The sequence below is a fragment of the Corvus kubaryi genome, unplaced genomic scaffold, assembly GCF_017639235.1.
Source record: "Corvus kubaryi isolate FWS band 111438036 unplaced genomic scaffold, C.kubaryi_AGA036_p1.0 37397, whole genome shotgun sequence".
NCBI lineage: Eukaryota > Metazoa > Chordata > Aves > Passeriformes > Corvidae > Corvus > Corvus kubaryi.
In genome coordinates, this window is record NW_024581136.1 from 14,307,908 (window position 1) to 14,327,660 (window position 19,753).

Sequence of the window (19,753 nt, forward strand, 5' to 3'; positions counted from 1 at the left end):
AGCGGCTGTGGGGCTGACACCCCCTCTGCAGCACGGCCACGAACGGCACAGCCCCGTGCCCGGCCCGCTGACCCGCAAAGCGCCGCGCCCACCCGGCTCCGGGCCCAGCGCGCCCCAGCCCAGAGCCCTCGGCTGGGCCCGGCCCGCGGGTCCCCGCGGGAGGAGCGGGGGCGGTGCCGCCCGAGGCCCCTCCCGGCCGGTGCCGCCGGTGCCGCCGTTGCCAAGCGCCCAGAGCCGCCTCAGCCCCGGCCCTGCCTCTGCGCGGCCCCTCCGCGATCATGGAGAGCCTGTGCAGCCCCTCCGCCGCCTCGGTGCTGGCCGAGCTGCAGTGGGAGCCCGGCTTCGCCATCCCCGTGGCCAACGCCGAGAACAAGGCGCTGGAGGACGAAGTGAGCGCGGGCCCGCGGCCGCCAGGGAGAGGAGACCGCCCTTTCCCCGGGGCCGGGGGGGGAGGGAGGGATGGAGGGAAGTCCCACGAGTTCCGCGGAGCTGCCCGGGGAATCGGCAGGGAGATCCCCGCCTCCAAGCGTGGGACCCGCGCACCCGCATCCCCCGAGCCCCTCGGGAGCAGCAGTGCGAGTTGTGCGTTTCCTTAGCAAAGCTCCGGGTTTTCTCCTTGAAATCCCTCATTGCACTGCTTTGGAGGAACGTAGTATCTACTTCTTACGTTATTTTTTCATTAATAATTGCAATGACTATTTTTAGGTAGTTGCAGGTAATAAGCACTTAACCGCAAACAGTAGCTTGACGATTCTAACTCTTAAACAGCTCCAGAAGATGCTAAAGGAAAAAGAGAACCTGCAGAATGAGTTGACCAACTTTGAGGAGCGCATAGAAGCAATGACGTCTCATTTGAAAAACGTGAGACAAGAGATAACCTTCTCTCAGGTAAATGGCCACCTCTAGCAGATCTGTTGTGTCAAACAGACCTGTTACCTGGGTATCTCTCTGTGGCTGCTGTCCCTGTATATTTTGCCAGCTTTGTTAGAGATTTGGTAGGCCTTTATTCCAGGATTTCCACAAGAAACAAAAGTTAAACTATGTATCTCAGTGATTTTATTTGATGGTCATTAAGACCATCCAAATTCAAATTACTGTACCTAGGAAAAAGCCAGGAAGGCTGAATTTTAGAATTCTTCCTGAGTGGGAACTTTTGTAGGTATTAATAAAAAAAAAAATTGGTCAAGGAAAACACTAGTGTAAGAGAAAAATAAATTTATAATTTTTATAATGGTGAAGAATTAATTGTGAAATGCTGATGAAGACTCAATTCACAGACATGAAAAAGGAAGTGAGATGGTCAAGATCTAAGTTTTACACTCTGAATTAACTGACCAAAAGGGCTGGTTTAGATTTCTAAAGAGTCTTGAGATGAAGATTTATGCCTTTCAGATAAAATATCCTGGGTGAAAAAGTCTTAAGAAACTCCCCTGCCATTGAACAACTTCTTAATTTTTTTGGTGCTAGATTCAAGTGTTAATTTGAATTAAAAGAAAGATTAGACAATACATAAATACTGCTATAGGCCAGCAGGGGAGGTCAGTCTCAGCACAGAACAATAAAAGATTTTTTTTTGCTGTGCCTCCTGAATCTGATGCAAAGTCAGTGGTGATCAAGAGACTAAGATTTTGATGTTGAAAGTTTAAGATCCTGAATCTTGAGTGAAAAATCTTAGAATTGAATTTTTGGGGCTATAAAATGTTGATCTGTGGATACTTGATACAAGGTATATATATGTATACATAAGGATACATGTATTTGAAATATTAAAATCAAACCAATAAATTTTCTCTGAAAATTCCTTCATTTACATGGTGAAACCACTCCATGTCTGACTTGGGATTTGATTTTGTGTAAAGAAAATGGTTTGTTGATGTATGCCTTTTATTTATTGTAAAATACTGAACTTTATTATTCTGCAGTCTCTTTACAAAGCCAAAGAGAATGAAATTGAAACTGAACATCACTTTAAAGCCCTTGCTGAGAGAGAATATGGACGTCTCAAAAACGACATTAAACGACTGAAAGACGAGATAGCTTCCTTGAGACAAAAGAAGAACATTCAAGAAGTAAGGTTTGAAATTTCTGGAAGAGAACACCTATACTACTGAATTTTATGGCTTGTCCTCACTTGCACATACAGCAACAGTAGTATAAGTTAAGAATAGCTAATTAAAATTAAAGCTTATAAACTGTAGTAGATGATCCGGATGGGCTTTCCCCTGTGTAGGTGAGTGACACTGAGGATCTCCTTGCATAGACTGGTCAAGACTTAGCAAATATTAATTAGATATTGAAAGAGTTCTGTTCTTAATGCCAGATACACAGCCACACATCCATATCATCGTATTTCTAATGCTCACATGTGTTTTCTTAATGGTTTAAAAATTAAATTGTCAGTGGCAAATCTTCTCTACATAAAATAAATCTACTCTACGTAAAATCATGACTTGGGTCATGATTTCAATATCAAAAATGTAAGTTACAAAGTAATCTAATGCTATCCAATCACAGGTGGTTTTCTGGGTTTGGAACGGTCTCTTTTTCCTTCTATTAATTATTTAATTTTTTTTAATTTGCTCTTTTTGTTCCGATTTAGGCTGTTTGTAATCTCCAGTCTCTCAGAATGGGTAGCAGGATGAAGATATTCACACTATTCAGCTGGATCTAGATTCTCTCATTTTTGTGTCAGGAAGTCTGTTCACAATCACATGAAGAGGTCACATTTGAAAATTGATATGTAGGATAAGGGTCTAACAACTTGGCCTTAATGAGTGAGAGAGAACCTTTACCTTTTGATGCCTCCGATCAGTTTATTGTGTGGAACAAATACCTTGCACGTGGGTGTATCTTGCCGGAGGTTGACTTTTCTGTTTAAAATAATTTGCATTTTAAATTAGTGGCAACCTACTGTCTTGTTTCTTCTTTAAGACCAGGATGTCCAATAGCATTCCTCAGGTACAACCCACAATTAATAAAAAAGAAAACTATCAGTTTTGTGGGCAAGATGTGGGTAGAATTGTTACAGTAGCTTGAAGTGGTTGCTTCAATTACTATTCAATGAATATTAGACATTTGATATTGAACCTCTAATTTTCTCTTATTTTATTAGAACACTGTAAATAAAACCACTAAGAAGCTGGAAAACTTAAAACAACAGATGAACTGTGATGAGGAACTTCTGGAAAGCTGGATAAAGGAAATAAATCGTACAGATAATGATGCTAGTGCAATCCAGAAGTATGCACAGCAAGATGAAGGGAAACTAGGAGTAAGTAGCAAAGAGCAATTTTCAGAAACCAAATGGAGAACCATTTTATCACTTGAAGACCTTGTTATGTTATCAAGGGAGAGAAAAGGAAGACAAGATTTTATACAATACTGCTTTGAAACTGGTTTCCATTTAGCACAACGGTGCAATTCCATATGAGGCTCATTTTAAAGTTCAGAGAGAATAGGTTTTACAACAATGAGAAACATAATTGAAGACATTAATTTGCTTGTTCATCTGGGTAAAATTTAACTTTTTTTGAGAGGGTGCACAGATAGATTGTAAAGTCTAGAAAACATTGTCACTGAATTAAGAGGAGTTTATTCAAAAATTCACACCAAGTATGGATGAATAGTGTAGGATTTCACTTTAGAACTGAAGTTGTTAATATTGCTGAGAACAAAGTACAGCTACTTCAGCATAGCTACCTGGAATAATGGAAGATACAGACATATTTATCTGTACAAAGAGAGATTCCAGTCAAAAGCTCAGAGTTTATAAGGGTGAGTTCCTGAGTATATTATTAATTTAGAGATAAGTAACCCTGGTTATGATTCTTTTTAGCCTTTAAATAGAGTGAGGAGAAATTTGATTTTTACTCACTGAATACTTAACCCAGAAACTTTAGTTTACACAAACAGTCTCACTGCTGTATGCCACAGACACCACACACATTTACACACTGTGGAGGGTTACTTTGGCCTTGCTGTGCTCTGGTTCTTATGGCCATTTGTATTGACTGAAAATGTGGGAGGCTACACTGTCAATTTTTTGTTCTCTAAAACACAATAAAATGGATGCCTCAATAATCCAACCCCTGATTGTAGCAGGGCTTCAAGAATTCATACGATGTGATTTATTTCTTTTCAAATACTTCATTTTCAAATATTTTCATATCCTTTCATTTTAGGCATTAACCCTTCAAATAGAAAAGTTGACCATGCAAGCAAATCAGAAGCGCAGAGCTCTGGATAATGAGCTTACAGAAACCATGACAGCTCAGGTTTGTGCTTAAGGTTCTCAGAGATCCCTTGTTTATATGTGACATTTTTAACATCAGAAATCATGGGGGTGCTTTCTTTTAAACAGATGGAGCTTGACAGAGCAGCTGAAGATTTTCGCAGAGTTCATCAAGAAAGGCAAGAAGTCATCAGGCAGTGGGAGAATGCAATTCAACAGATGCAAAAAAGAGATCAGGAGATTGATCATTGTGCTTTGGTAAAACCGCTGTAACTGATCCATATCTGAGTTTTGGGGTTGTTTTGTTGCTTGTTGGTTTTTTGGTTTTAATTAACATGAAAACTATAATTTTATGATTAGCTAATGCTTTACTTGAACTTTCAAAATGCACAATTTTCACTGAATAGTTATAAACCTGTCAGGTAAAGTAAGCATCACTAATGCTGGTAATTTTCCTGTTGAATTTCATCTGTTTCAAGTCTACCTGAAGTTTTGCTTAGCTTTTTTTCCCCAATTCAATCAACCAATAATTATTTTATTTTCATAGGAGTTTACAGTGTCTTTTTGTTTTTAAATTATTGGAATATTTTGGAAGTTTCCAGTCCAAAACAGTTGTAGTGTTTGCTGTGATGTATCCATGGAACAAAGTAATTTTAGGAATGATAACTGAACTCAGGCAAATAGTAATCATAATAGGAATTGATCTTCTGATTGTACCCTTTATTAATCTAACACAACTAATGCAAGCAAATCTAAAGTGTTTTTATTCTGATAGCTAATTGCAGAGATAAAACAGGAAATCCGAAACAAAGAACTTTTGCTGAGAGAGAAGACTTCTTTTTTGGTAAATGAAACTGTTAATAATATGGAATATGAAAAGAAAATCTCTTCTGCTGAGCGGGAAGCAAACAACCTCCGAAAGGAGTACCAGACTCAGGATACTCACAGGACTCAGCTGCAGGATGAGGTAAGGGTGACCAAAGAGTTCAGGAAAACAAACTGAAACTATAACTGAGGACCAGATGGAGGAAATACAGGAATAGCATTTCCTTTTCTCAGGTTTTATGCTAGACTCTTAATAATTCAACAAAATGTTGCTTTTCTCAGCCTACTCCTGTTTATTTGGATCTGAACCCTCAATTTAATCCTGTAATTGAGAGTGGTGAAAAGATTGGAATGTATTCTCTGTTGTGTAGGTGTAAAATGGATTAATTTTCTCTTAAATGGTCTAACACTGTCAGATGCCTCAGGAGGCTTCTTTCTTTTAGCATACACAGACTGCAGTATTACATAAAGATGAGAGAAATCTCTTCCAGATTCCAAACAATTCCTTGTCAGTGCTCTCAGAAGTGTGTGTTGGTGGGTCTTGTAGTCAGGTTACAGTTCCTGGGGAAAACACCCAGTGTTTTCACATGGCTTTCTAATCAAGACACAGTAGGACAGGGCTGCCCTGTGAACAAGCTGTGCTTGATGCTGTCCATACTTAACTCTGCACTTAAATCTGGGAATGAGCTGCACTGCTGAATTACTTAAATGCCTGTAGAAGTATTTCTAAGAAGTAATTCAAGTTTCATGGCTCTGTTGAGAAGAGATACACTTGTATTATCTGAGTAAGTTTTTTTCTTAACAAGAAAATGGTAACACTGGCCTAATCAGCAAGCTTGGTGTTTTTTGAAAAACCCTGCATCTGCTGTTGCCTTAATTTTGAATAGCTTTTCTGTAGCAGGTGGTTCATAGACTGATCTCCTAATTAAACTGTAGGTAGCTCAGACAAGGTATAGGCTATTAGATTACCCTATAATTCATGCAAGCTTGAGGGTTTGTAGAATTGGTCAGTTTTCATCTCAAGCTGTGAGATTCTTGCTTGAAGTTTTTCCATAATTAATACTCTATGATGGGATAATAGAACAGTCTCCCCTTATTAGAGCATTTGTGGCATGCATGTGAGAAACAAGAAAAGAAGGAGACAGTTCAGCCAACAACATGTGACCTCTAAGAAACTTGCTATACATGCCCTTGATCAGGTTTCTTCATCTGTGAAAGTGAACACAATTAGGCTGTTAAGTGATACTGTGAAGATGAAAGAGCTACTGATTGTAAAGTATTCCTATCCTGTTTAATAAGTATATGCTGTCATGTATATTTTACCAAACTAAATATCTGTGTATTTTTGTCACAGTGATGTCTTAATCAAAATAATTTTATGTGTCCAGAAAAGTTTGACATAGAAATGTTTATTAGATATATAATGCTATCCACGTTCACAGAGAACCTCAGCAAAGTCAGCTCTGCACTATAAAACCACAGTTCCACTCATACAGATGCTGTTGGACAAGAATTGCAGCCCACAGCACCTCTATAATTCTTTCTATGTTCTTAATTATTATTTTCTCCTACTACTCATACTATGTAAATTAGTCTATTGAATTTACTGGCTGGGCCAATTTATAGTGTCTCAGAATTTTCAGCACTCCTCATTTGGAGAGCACTGTTTAAAAGTAATGGAATACTTTCCAATAAATAGGAAAATATAATTTTAAATATCTTAACATGTACCAAAGAAAAAAAGAGCTCAGTTGCTTGACTTTGTAATTTATTAGCTGCAGGCTTTGAAATCCATTGTGAACAGAACTGCTTCTGATCTAGAATCTTTGAGAACACAAGTAACCAATCTGAAGAAAGAAATTCAGGGGAAAAAAGCCAGGTAAGAACCAGACCTTTAAAGATATAATTGGTAAGGATTAGTAATACAGTCAAATCCTTGAGATAGCAAAGAACCTTAAATAATGTTGATGACTGAAGCCTCTAACTTTCTGGTTACCTCATGTCCTGCATAGTTTTTGGCACTGGGTAATTTAGGCAAGATACTCCTGGTAATCCTTGTTTTTAAAGGGTGTGAAAAAAATCAGGACCTTGCTTATCATAGGTTGAAGTTCAGACTGAGGCAACTGCTCAGTCAGATTTGCTGCTTCCTTTTGGCAGCATTGTCTAGGCAACCTTCATTTAACTTATGTCATTTTGTTTAGATTACACCTTCTTAATGAAAAAAATGCAAGTCTTTCTGATAAACTGAAGCTTGTGATTGAGGAGTCACTCAGTTCAGAAGAGAAAGCTTTGAGGTTTGAAGAAATATTGAAAGAAGAAGAAAAAAGTGTCGAGGTAAAAATGTTTTTCGTGGTTTCTATAGAGGAGTCATTTGTATTTGCAAGCTTTATATTTTGAAATGATCTCTTTAATTTTAGAATTTTCTATTAAAATGAAAGTATTAATATGGCATGTAGCTATTTCATCAAACACTGAAGTAATGTGCATGTGGATATGTCTGTGCTGAGAAAACTCTGGAGGAAAATAAGTGATCCTTCTAATTCAGACTATATTAATACAGGAGTCTGATACCCATCAATAAGGTTGTTAAAAAGTGAGACTCTTGTCAGGATGGCTTTTCAGTAACACTGCGACCAAAAACTTCATGGCTCTAGTAAAACACCACCAAAATTTATAAACCTCCAAAGAGCTGTGATTTTGGCAAACAGTTCAAAAAATATTTAGGAATCTTTTAATCAGATTTGGCTGGCCTAGTCTGCTCTTCATTATTTAATTCTACTACATGATACTCTGACACATCTAACTTGTGGACTATTAAGTAATGACTGGCTCACTTCAGATTTCATTTTCGTGAATAAAGATTTTGATCTGGGAAGTGGCATATACAAGCTATAATAAGGTGACTATTTTTTTAACATGCCTAATAATACTTCTATAAAATTAAAAACCCACTTCTTAGGTTGGAAATTTAAGTATAGGAATAAAAATTCGTTATCATCTGATAAGCTGTAAAGGGCTTTTGAATAAATGCAGTGTTGTAATGCAATCTTCAGAACTTTCCTGCATTTCAGGAAGTGCTTATACTCTTTTGTCATTTTGCTACTAATTCTCTTAAAGTATTTTCACTACTTCTGACTGAACATGACAGAAATATTTTTTTACCTTTTTCTGGACAACTGAGCATTGGATATGCTGAAGCTTTCATTTCTCTAGAATGACCAGTTTAAATTAATGTGACAGCAGGTGTCCCACACAACTGACAGCAAAGCTGTATTTGTGCATACCACTGTATGCTCTTTTTTTTCCTTCCCTGTTTTGTGTTTCCTGTAGCATGCATGTGAAATAATGCCTTGCAGTAGATTGAATGTTATTTTTCAAACTTTTTAACTCCACAGGCATTAATCACACATTTTAAATATACTTTCAGAAACTAGTGACAGGATGTCTTTCCTTTATAGAGAGTTTCTTAAATCACAGTCTTTACTGTTTTGGCTTTTCAGATAATTTAAAAACAATTTCTAATGGTGTAGCATTTCATTAAAATGAAAACCTCATTTGCTTCCCCTTAAGACAGTTTCCAGGGTGGCTGAAGCCTTAGCAGGGTTTCTTACTCGTGTCTGTGGCGGATAACCTAAGATGACATTGAGCTTGGCAGCTCCACAGCTCCAGGGGAATATTTTAGCTAGGATGAACTGTTCTTGAACAATGTCTGTAATGTGTTAGTCAGAAGCCTCCCTTCCATCACTGTTAGACACACATGGCTATTTGCTGCATCTGTTAATTTACTGTGAAGAGATATTTACAGGAACAATGTGGATGAAATGTCACTCTTTTGCTCTCTAGTTCTGTGGTACTTCTCCCTCTTCAATTTGTGGCAAAACACTGTTGCACAGTGAAGCTTATTGAATGTCTTATCTCTGTTAACAACCTCACTTAAAGGGAGACCAACAATTTCTGTTAAATAAATTAATTTAGATATGCAATAAAGACCATGAGGAGAAGGTCAAATCATGATCCAGTGTCAGTGGATGAATTCATCATTGTCATTAGTTTCAGAAATACAGCTCAGCATTTGGCACATGCTTAAAAACCAGTTTGCTTCCTGAAGAAATTTCCTTTGTTCAGGCATGATACAAAGCTCACTGACATGTGCTACACTCCATAATATTTTCATATTAAACTTACACTTGCCTCTTACATCCTGAGTTTTGACTTTGGAATTGCACCTACAGCAAGTTCAACTACAAAAAAATTCTGTTGGGTAGGATGGGCAATGTGATTACAAACCCTTAGAGAAGGCATTAAATTCTTTCACCATTATTTAAGCCAGCAAGGTGCTTACATATATATTAAATCAAGAATAAACACACTATTAATCAATGTAGAAAAGCGAGTTCTCAGGTGTTTTGCATATTAATTTAAATGTACATCTTCAAATTCTGTACCAAACTTGAGCTAAATGTAAATGAGTCCTTTGGAACAGGAAAGGGAAATCTCATCACTTGTTTTAGGATGTACCTCACAGGAAACTGGCATGCTCAATGGCCTGAGCTTTGGAAGGTCTTTGGCTACTTGCGTGGGAGAGGTGAAAGGAGGGAGGGAAAGAATAAAATTGTTTTCCTTATTAGGGTTCTAAAAAGGAAATCATCTCAATTTTCATTGTTTTCAATCCATTTCAGGTTACCTGAAATGTCTGGCATTGTCTTTTATCCTACTAAAACCTCATTTCCTGCACTGATTTAGGTGTTAATGGCAACTTACATCTGAGAAAAAGGAAGTGATTTTAGAAAGTGTAGTTTTTAGATAAACACACATGTACATACATGTGCACACACAGTGTTACAAGATTTAATAAACCATTGAAAAGCTTTGTATTATATTTCTCAAATATTCACAGATGCTGGAGGCTGTAAGGAGGTTTTTTGAAAAGAATGACGGGAATTTAGTTTTCTGGAAGGCTGAAAAGAGTAGCATTTCTATAACTGAGAAAAAAAAGTCATGTAATTGTAGGGTAGGATTAGATTTTTAAGAAATGAATAAAAATATTACTTTCTCTTTCAAAAGTCAAATACTTTTTTTGCCAACCATTTTGAAGCCTTACAAAATTCCATGTTCATATTAATGGAGATAGTAATATTTTTTTTCTTTATATGATTAATAAAAGCAAATAATTCTTCAGAAATCAATTCTGATGTGATTAATTACTTCTTTCTTCTACTTAATGATCAATCTGTCACCAGGAAAAAGAAAATGAAATGAGTAGGTTAAAGGACCTACTTTTCAAGAAGACTCAGGAGTTAAAAGGGCAGAGGGATAAGGAGAAGATTGTTCTGGCAGAAATTGAGGGAGGTCAAAAATCACTTAAAAATCTCAAGAGTCGACTGCGCAAACTTGATGCAGATCTGTTAAAACAACAAGGATTAATATATGACCAGGTAAAATGTGAATGTATTTTCACACTATGGTTGTTTCTTGAGTCTACTGATAGCACGTTGCTTCAATTCTGTAATCTGTAACAGTTTTCCATTTTGGAAATGTTATGCAGTATCATTTGAAGACTGAATTTATTTCTGTCTCTAGATGTACAGATAAAATTGAAATTACTGAAACTTGCCAAAGTATCACCTACATTTTGTACTTGGGTCTTTCATTATTTTTTTGGATCAGCTGCTTTTCCCACTAATTCCTAAAACCCATTCTTTACTTTGATCCCTCTGAACCACAGACACCTCAGGGTATATTTTTTAAGCAATACAAGAGGTACATGCCAAAATCCTGTTATTTACTAATTGGATTATGTGCATATTTCCTATGCACCACTTTGAAAATTTGCTCTTTTATATCAGCATCCACTGGTAGCAACAAGATGGCAACTCCACTGTAAGCCTCCCTACAGCAGCCTGTGCTGAGTGTGCTTTGTTACTCTTCTAGAAGATTACCCCAAACCATCACTGCTCATCAGTCATCTAAGATATTTTGCTAATGAGGTCTATAAGCCAGAAACTACTATAAAAACAATAGCTTAATTGGGTGACTGTCCTAAAGCCAACACTTAGATCCAAGGTTTTTGCTTATCTCAGACTATTAATTCCCTTAAAATTTATTTTAACAGGATTTTTATATTCAGCAAATACAGAGACGGCTGTCACGGTTAGAAGGGGAGGTTAATTCAGATGAAAAACAAGTTTTGGAAGGAAAAGTTGCTGAGCGTAAGAAAACCTTAGAAGAAAAGAAAAAGGCATATGATGTTCTACAGTCATTGTGCAGGAAACTTCAGGTAACTTCCTTAGAACATCATTTTGACTGTGTATCATTTAGAAATCTCAGTGAATTAAGTAGATTGGGTCTTAGTAATTAAGAAGTCGGTATTAGACTAAAGGTTATCTGAACTTTGTGTAACCCATGTGGAAAACTTCATATATTCCCTATAGCTTCCAGAAAAGTAGATTATTACTGCCCAAGTGAGACACCTTAGCATGAAGACAAGCATTGAATGTTGGAAAGACAAGCTGAGCTTTCATCAAGACTGACTGCTTGCAAATGTCTGAGTTTATCGTTTGGCCCATGCAGAAATAGGAGAATGCTGTTTTGTGAAGCTATAACTTTTATATTTTTCATAAATTCGTAAGTACAGTTGCATTTAAAGTTGTCCAAAGACCCCGTGCAGTACCCTGCATGAGGACATGCCATGCAGTTTGCAGAGCAGCATATGATGATGATTCCTGGTTCCAAGACTTAAATACCTCTCATTTAAAATTAACTGGTAGCTTTTGTTGCAATTTACATTCACTGAAATAAGTTCAATATAACTTATTTTGAAACAGAATGATGTCCAAATCACCAAGAGAACAATTGATAAGACAAGAGAAACAGCAAGTGGTTTGATAGTGAAGATAGAAGAACTAACTCTTTTCAATGAGAGATCGCTTCAGGAGTTAAAAAAAGCAAAGCACATTAAGCAGGTACAGTATTATTTTGCAACTTTACTAATACAGTACAGTTTGGTTTGTTTGGGGTGTCATCTGCTTTCTACAGTACTACATCATTACATTCATAAGAACCCTTTCTGTAGTTTTCTAATTTATACTTCCTTCCCAAACTTTGAAGTCATCTTCATCACTATTATCTTACTAGGCAAAGTGTTGCTTCTCCTCTCTATACAGCATAAAGTTTGATGAAGTATCACTATAATCCCACATTAGCTATACCACAATATCCACCCGATCAGTGGAGATGTTGGGGTTTTTTCCCCTGAGAAACAATTACCTTTAAAATAGAAAATACATTTACTGTTCAGGGATGTCTTTACAAAACACAGAGTTTTTACTCTCAATCTGTGATGCCTAGTAATAAGTTTGGCACAGTATTGTTATTAAACTCTAAGCATTTTTTTCTAACAGATGGTTTGAATCAATTTATATTCCAGTTTAAGGAATTAGAAACAAAGTGTAAGTCCTTTCCTCACATTTTGATAAGCAGAAAAATACAGTTCCCACTCCTCCAATTATTGCACAATTTTTTTTTCTGCAGTAAGCTTTAGCCTTCCTAAAGGAAGCACTAACATAGTAGAAAAAAACAGAGTCTAAGTAGCAGGGGAAAGAGTTTTGACTTTGACTTAACTGGTGCACTTCCTCTTCAATGAAAACTCTTTCCCTAAACATGGAACTTTTCTTTGAGGATAAAATTCAGGGGAACAAAAGAAGCTAATGACGTAAAAGTACTCAGATAAAAATTGCTCAAGTTTGGGATCATACGAGATTTTAACAGAATGATTTAAAGTACTTCCATGCTAATGAAGTTCACCATTTGCTGCTTTTCATAAGCTTTGGTATACAAAATTTGCTCATGTAACACGAATTGCAAGCCTACAGAATCTAGAATTTACTCCAAGACAGTTTTAATGGTTCAAGAGAGATATTAACTGTTCCAGAAAGCTCCTTGTCAGGTCTCTTATTTTATTTGAAACCACCTAAACTCAAAAAGTTGTAGAAGGAAAAGTCTAATAACCCAAAACTCAGCCTGAATTAGAAAGTCTGATGAATTTGTGTAAAACCATTCAGGAAACAATCTACCCCTGTCACACTCACCATGTTAAACTGTTGTCAAATGAGGAAATGATAACATTTTTAAATGCAGAGCAAAAGGAGTCTTACAGTTGTATATATATTAAAGGTAAAAGAATGAATAAATATTGCCTTACTAAATTATAAATAATTAAAACAATGATTTCTTATTTTGATACCATTTGGCACTTATTAGGAGATGATGGTTGAAGATAATCTCTTAAAACTAGAACTGAAGCGCCTTCAAAATACTCTGTGTAATAAAGCAGAGAAAGTTCTAACACTGGAAAAACAACAATTGGAGTTAAAGAAAGCCATAGCAGAAAGAACTGAGGAAATCAGGATCCATAAGGCAATGCTGGATTCCCAAATACGACTGTTGGATCAGGAACGGCATCGCATGAGGTAACTGTTCTTACAGAAATTAAACTTGTAGCTTTCATTGAGTACATTTTTTATGGGGACACACTAAAAAGAGAAGCATTTTACCCAGCTTCACCATTAGAGAAATTGAAAATTAAATAAATCTTGCTCAGTTATCTACCAAGACAGCTGAGGCCAGCAAGAGACCCCTTCTGTGACCCCCCCAGGCTGCAGCTTTAACCCCTCGGTGAACAGGAGATCAGTGGCCTTGCTGTGAGTGAGGATCCTCAGCAGAACTGAGAGGAAACCTCAGTCACAGACATCTTTTTACAGTAAACAGTGTGTATGTGACTGCCTTTTTCAAATTATTCTGGACATGTGAAGCCATGTGTCTGGAGCCACGCCAAAGTACGTGAAACGGAAAAGTCGCTTTTAAAGAGGGTTTACTTCCCAGCTGCTTGATAAAACTGTAATTTCTTTGATTCAAACAGTACAACTGGTTTGGTTTGTGGTGTGTTTTGTCTGGTTGAGCTTTTTTCTTCTTTTTAACTAATGAGCTTTCCATTATGTATCCTACGTAACAAATTAAATCTCATGCGTTCCATACGCACCCTCTTATAAAGCAACAACACAGAAATAACATTTCCCTCTTGTAACAATCAGTGCAAAGTATCTGGGATGGTTTTAGCCCTGAAATCCCAGTATCCAGATTCAGCCAAAAGTGAACACTTCAGCAGCTGAACTGCCGTGCTGACCATACCCCACACAACGGCAATGAGAGTGATTTAGTGTGCCTGATGGTACCTTAGCATTCCCACTGCTGGATCAGTGTGAGGCACAGCCAGAAACAGCCCCAAATCAAGACTCTGTGGAAGTAAGGAATGTTAAGGTACCATCAGCAGGGGGCAGCTGGAACAGCTCTGGGAGTGAAGGGCCAGACCTTTACATGTGGGGAAGGACTGTGGCACAGCCTCCCAGGATGCAGTGATCTGGGATGTCAAAACAGATTTGGCTCCATTAAGAACTGCAAAAGTCACGTAGGTAACCAGAACAAGGGGTGTTTGTGGTTGGGAGAACACAGAAAGCAAGCAAGACCAGTAGCAGCACAATTCCTGGTACAGGCTGCTGGAATAACAGGAATTTAAGCTGCTGCAGCAAGAACTGCCCACAAAACACTACCAGACAAACACTTTCTCAACCCATTTATTTTCTCCCCAAACAAATCAGTGCTGAATTTCAAGATCGTCTATGGAAAATTGATAGACTGAAATGCAGATATGAAATTTTTACTCTTTCCATGCCACCTGAAGGAGAGGAGATGAAAAGTCAAGCCTACTATGTAATTAAGGTACTTTATCAACATAATTCATTATAATTCAATTATTTAAGCTATAGATTTCCCTGGGCTCTAAGACAACCTCCTTGCCTACTGCTTACTTTGAGTCTAATTGTTCTACATTATCTGACACCATTGGTTATTTAAATTATACAGAAGTTTCACAAGAATCTATGTGGAGCCTTAATTCTGAGCAGTTTGAAAACTTCACTTTAGTGCTCATTAATTTACAAAACCACAAGAATTACTGGTCAAGTGATAATCCACTATGAACTGAAAACAATTTTATTGGAGTCTCATGTGACCTTAAGTTTTTCTAACTGTCAGTTATTTCCAGATACTCATTTTACCATATGGGGTTTATACCTTGAAAAATGTCTGCTTTCCCCTTTCACTTACCAATTACCTATGCATACTTCAGCTTTTCACTGGAAAAAAGAGAAAATCAGTCTTTATCCATAATGCAATACCCTGGTTCTTGAACAAGAATCTGTTAGTTTTGATCTCCACAAATTCTCTGATTTCCTGTTAAAGCCACACACTTTTAGCTGTGAGCTTTGCTCTGAAGTTCATATTAATTAAATTTCTTAATGATGGTATTTGTGCTACTGTGAGATCCAGGACAGCAGAAGACCCTCTGCAGAAGCCGTGTGGTCACTGTGGGTGTATAAAATAGCCTCTACACCTATGGAGATTTTTTACCATATCAAATCTTCCCAGGGGCTATAGAAAATACTTCACCTGCTGGCTGTTTCTTAAATCTATTGGTCAGATCAATGAGGAGTTACAAGTGACTGATTCCCAAACTGAATGACTTCTGACAGTCTCTCAGTGGTTATATAATGTACAATCTCAAATCTTGGATTTTATGGGTGAAGGAAGCAGAGGTGAAGCATATGCTGTGATTCACATCAGCAGTGGAAGGCACAGAGACTGCTCTGTACAGGGTGTAGATGCTGCTGGGCAGGACTAAGTGAGCCTAAGTGGAGATGCAGGTACCCATAATGAATGCATGTGGATGAAACACCTCAAAGAACTTCTGTACTGTAAATAACTCCTCCTTCCAGGTCCCTAGTCACCCAAATCTCAGTTCAAGTGGTTTTAACCCCTAAATACTGCTGTATAATAAATACTTTCTATATAATTATCATAATACTTTCAGTATGTCTGCAGTCACCTAAAATATTGGTTTTGCTTTCAGGCTGCACAGGAAAAGGAAGCACTTCAACAAGAAGGTGATGATTTGGATGCGAAGATCTGCAAAGCTGAAAAAGAAATCACGGCTATGGAAAACAGCTTGTGTGTACTTAAAAACTGGAACAGAAACTACAAAAATTCTGTCTCAGGGACTGCCTTGAAAAGTACGTGAAATAGAAATTAGATAGAAAATAGAACTTAATTCTAAATAATACTTATTATTTAACTTTTGTGCCCTCTGCTGGCTCTGGAACTAGTAGCTCTTAAAACGTTCTCCCTCATGAAGCCAGTTACTTTTTCACAGTGTATTGGAATTAGTAAGAGAGTATTTAAAAACCCCTCAAACCCTGAGGCACTGAAATACTGCCAACACCAATATAGTAATACTCTGAGATGCAGTTACTTTAAAGTGCAACTTATTTTCAAGTGAAAATTTAGTTGTATACACAGCAATAATGCTGCCTCATTGTTTGGGATCACAGGTGAGGAACTTGAGGAAAAATTGAAACTAGAAAAGGATAAAAGGGATGCTGATGAAAAATACAGATACAAACAAAGAAAGATCAAGGAACTTCAGGAAAACCTCCAGGTAAAATACAAGTAAAGTTCCAGTCAGACAAGACTGCAGCATGTAGGTAAATCCATGCAAGTCATCCTAGAGGAAAAACAGGAAATTGTCGTGCAATTTTTTTTCTACTCTTTTATTAAGATATGATTTTTAGAAGGCTCTACCTCCCCTTTCAAAAACTGAGTGCTTATTTGAATTTTCTTGAATCACACCAAAACTTCAGGTGTTTAGTCACATACAGCTAGAAGTTTCAGACTCCCACATGCACTGACAGCTGCTGTTCTGGCAGCCACTAAAGCAGCAGCACACACACACTACTGCAGATTAAAATCCACACAGGATTTTTCTAAAATAATACAAAAACTGAAACTGAACAAATTCAGTTTTACTGTCATTGAAGGCGCCTCAGTTAAACAGGATTAATTTAGCTGACTTGTAATTTAGCAGGCTGAGCACTAAATGCAGGCAAACAAGAGTTTGTGTTCAGGCTCCACAGCAAGGACTGACTCATGGTTCCCCTGGTTATCAAAAACCCACTTGGACGTTAAGAAAGAGCAACACTTAATTCTGATGTGTGAAAATTTCAGTTATATTATTAGGCAGAGGAAAGCAAAGGCATGTGGTCATATACCACATGATTGTTCTAAGCCCTGACTCACTGCCTATAGTCAACAATCATTCCTATTGCTTATTCTACCACCACAGGACATAGCTCTAATTTCAGAGATGTTATTTCTTAAGGTAAAGAAAAGGGACACAGATCTTCATCGGGGAATAAGTCCTGGATATAATGAGGTATTGCAGCAAACCCATTCCTGGCTTTTAATTTTTTTTAAATTGTATTTATTTATTTATTTATTTATTAAAAACCCCAGTTGCCCTTATGGAGCTGATTTTATTCATTCCAGTCAAAGGTATCCCTCTTTTCCTACAGGAAACAATGTTGGGGTTTTTTTAGTATAGCTTGCACTGGTGAGTTGGTAGGGTAGTTTGTAGCTACTATGAGATATATCTTAAAACATGTACCTGTAATTTCATTAACAGTACCTTTAACAGTGATGTACATTACCTGGAAGTTGCTTTGTCCAGGTCTGTATCCACCAAACAGCTGGACTGGCAGAAAGTTTCGAGTTAACATTAGCACTAATTGCTTGAGCTACATTTAGAAGTAGTAACGACAGCAGACCCTTCCACAAATACAAAAAGTGAAAGGATACCAAACCTGCTTTATAAACTAATACTACTGTTCAAATGAATTTCCAGAGCATGCAACAACACTTTGACATAGTACAGAAGCAGCAGGCCCTCTTTGAAGAGCAAAAGAAGGAAAAACAAGCTTTTATTCTGCAGCTGAAGAAAGACATTGAAGAACAGAAGCGGAAACTAGCAAGGGTTATAAAACAGGTTTGTGTGTTTATTGCTGAGAACGTCTGACTTTATACTGATAGGTAGTAAGTAGTGTGGGTTAAACTCTGTGGGTTAAACTTAGCAGGTGTCTGAAAAAGTGTTGTATTTTCATAAGAACAGTGCTTTAAAAATATTTGTGTTAAGTGTTCCAGACTATCCAGAGAAATTCACAGTGGAACAGAAACACAGGAAGAGAAAGACATTCATCTTCGTGAACTGAAAGGCTTCAACAGAACCGTCAACCAAGTGATAGCTGATGTTCTAGAAGCAAATCCTGGTTTAACTGCAGCCTTTCAAATGTACTTTGACAAGGTGAGCTTTCCAGTTAACTGCCACCAAAATCTTGAGTGAGAGCTCCAGCCTATTAGAGTCTTTCAAGGACAACTCACAATATGGTAAAACAGGAAAGTATTCACCTGCTTTCAACATCTCTTCAAATCCCAAGCCCTGTAAATGCTTCTGATATGCCAATTCTGTTATATAACCATCAGATCAACTTGTTTTTTCTTTCCAAATTTTCTAGTTCAATTTAGAGCTTCCTACAGCTGCTTCTCCTAGTGGTAGTCAAACTTCTCAGTCCCCACAGAACTCACTACCTCCTACCAGGTAAGTTCTAACACACTTGGGTTACTTTGAGATTTTAAGATCACATTTAAACCAGCAAAATTAGTCCCTAACTGAAAGAATTCCTCACTCTTGAAGGTCTTCTCAATTGTCTCTACTTGCTGAAGACTCTATAAAAACTTTCTCCTTACTCTGTCCTTTTACTACGTTTTTCTAGCACATGAGGAAGTTTATTTCAGCATCCATCACAGTTTAGAAAACCCAGTAATTACAGAATAATTAAATTTACTTTTGTTTACTGTGCTCTAACTAAAAAAAGTGGTTTGATATTATAAAAGCACAATTTTGAGCCATGTTTTACACTTGGTAGTATGAACAGCCCTTCCTAATTAGAGAAGATATTGATGCTTTTACTGGTACCTTCTTCCCCTGTTCAATGTATGCTCAAATAGAGCCTGTACCATGCTGACCCAGTTATGATCCAGCATTCCCAGGGATTACTGAAGCCATTTAGTGGTGATGGCTACAGAGATCTCTTCAGGGGCTTTCCCCTGGAACGACCATGGCTACTGGGTGGCTTCATTGTGAGCCACCCTTGACAGCTCTGTTTTAGATGCAGGGATTTCTGTATCCTAATTATTAAATTTTTTTCTTTCAGATTCCCCAGTAGAAAAACTTCAGCCTTTAGTCAGGGTTCATCAGCCAAAGTCGTGGAGCTGACCTTGCCTATCCCCACCCCTGAGGAAGCAGCAGCTCTTGGCTCACAGGCACCCAGCAGAGGCAGCACCTCCGGGATTTCTAAACGCAAGAAGTCTTAAGTCATTTTTTGAAGGCCACACTAGTTGAGATTTCTTAATTTCTGCAACTAACCTGTATCCATGGAATTACCTGGAAAATTTGCAGCTGAAGTACAATTGTCATTGTGTGGTTCTGCCACCCACCTTTGCAGGTCTCCCTGTAAACTGTGTAACCTTTTCTTCAGCAACGCAACTGCTGCCTCCCAGCGCTTATAAAGTAAATCCCCACCAAAGCTCAAACCAAGGGTTCACACTTGAGCTTACCTAGGCAATAAACACTGTTATAAAACTTGCTCTTCTACTTCAAGTTGGGTTTTTTTACATTACTCTTAGAGAACATGCAATACACTTACCTTCACAGACAGGGCAGGATTCCATGGAGTAGACAGCACATGCAACAGT

General features: G+C 37.7%; 1 protein-coding gene across 2 annotated transcripts; it reads left to right on the forward strand.

Moving 5' to 3' along the window:
* Window positions 1–185: 185 nt before the first annotated feature.
* Window positions 186–19,645, forward strand: CCDC39 (coiled-coil domain containing 39). Of its 2 annotated transcripts, XM_042041869.1 has the most exons (20): window positions 186–389; window positions 769–888; window positions 1,923–2,069; window positions 3,113–3,271; window positions 4,182–4,274; window positions 4,361–4,489; window positions 5,007–5,198; window positions 6,832–6,935; window positions 7,258–7,390; window positions 10,297–10,491; window positions 11,169–11,333; window positions 11,881–12,018; window positions 13,316–13,524; window positions 14,710–14,830; window positions 16,020–16,179; window positions 16,498–16,604; window positions 17,847–17,987; window positions 18,135–18,302; window positions 18,514–18,596; window positions 19,213–19,645. In XM_042041869.1, exons 1-20 carry the CDS (start codon window positions 279–281, stop codon window positions 19,370–19,372), a joined length of 2,835 nt encoding a protein of 944 aa, XP_041897803.1. In that variant the 5' UTR covers window positions 186–278; the 3' UTR covers window positions 19,373–19,645. The 2 variants fall into 2 exon arrangements, with proteins under 2 accessions (XP_041897803.1, XP_041897804.1); XM_042041870.1 differs by lacking the exons at window positions 186–389; window positions 769–888 and having other exon boundaries at window positions 1,982–2,958.
* Window positions 19,646–19,753: the final 108 nt, after the last annotated feature.

Coding starts and splice junctions, on each gene's coding strand:
- CCDC39 (XM_042041869.1), top strand. CDS start 279: ATGGAGAGCCTGTGCAGCCCCTCCGCCGCCTCGGTGCTGGCCGAGCTG. Junction 11,334..11,880: donor CATTGTGCAGGAAACTTCAG/GTAACTTCCTTA, acceptor ATTTTGAAACAG/AATGATGTCCAAATCACCAA. Junction 18,303..18,513: donor TTCAAATGTACTTTGACAAG/GTGAGCTTTCCA, acceptor CAAATTTTCTAG/TTCAATTTAGAGCTTCCTAC.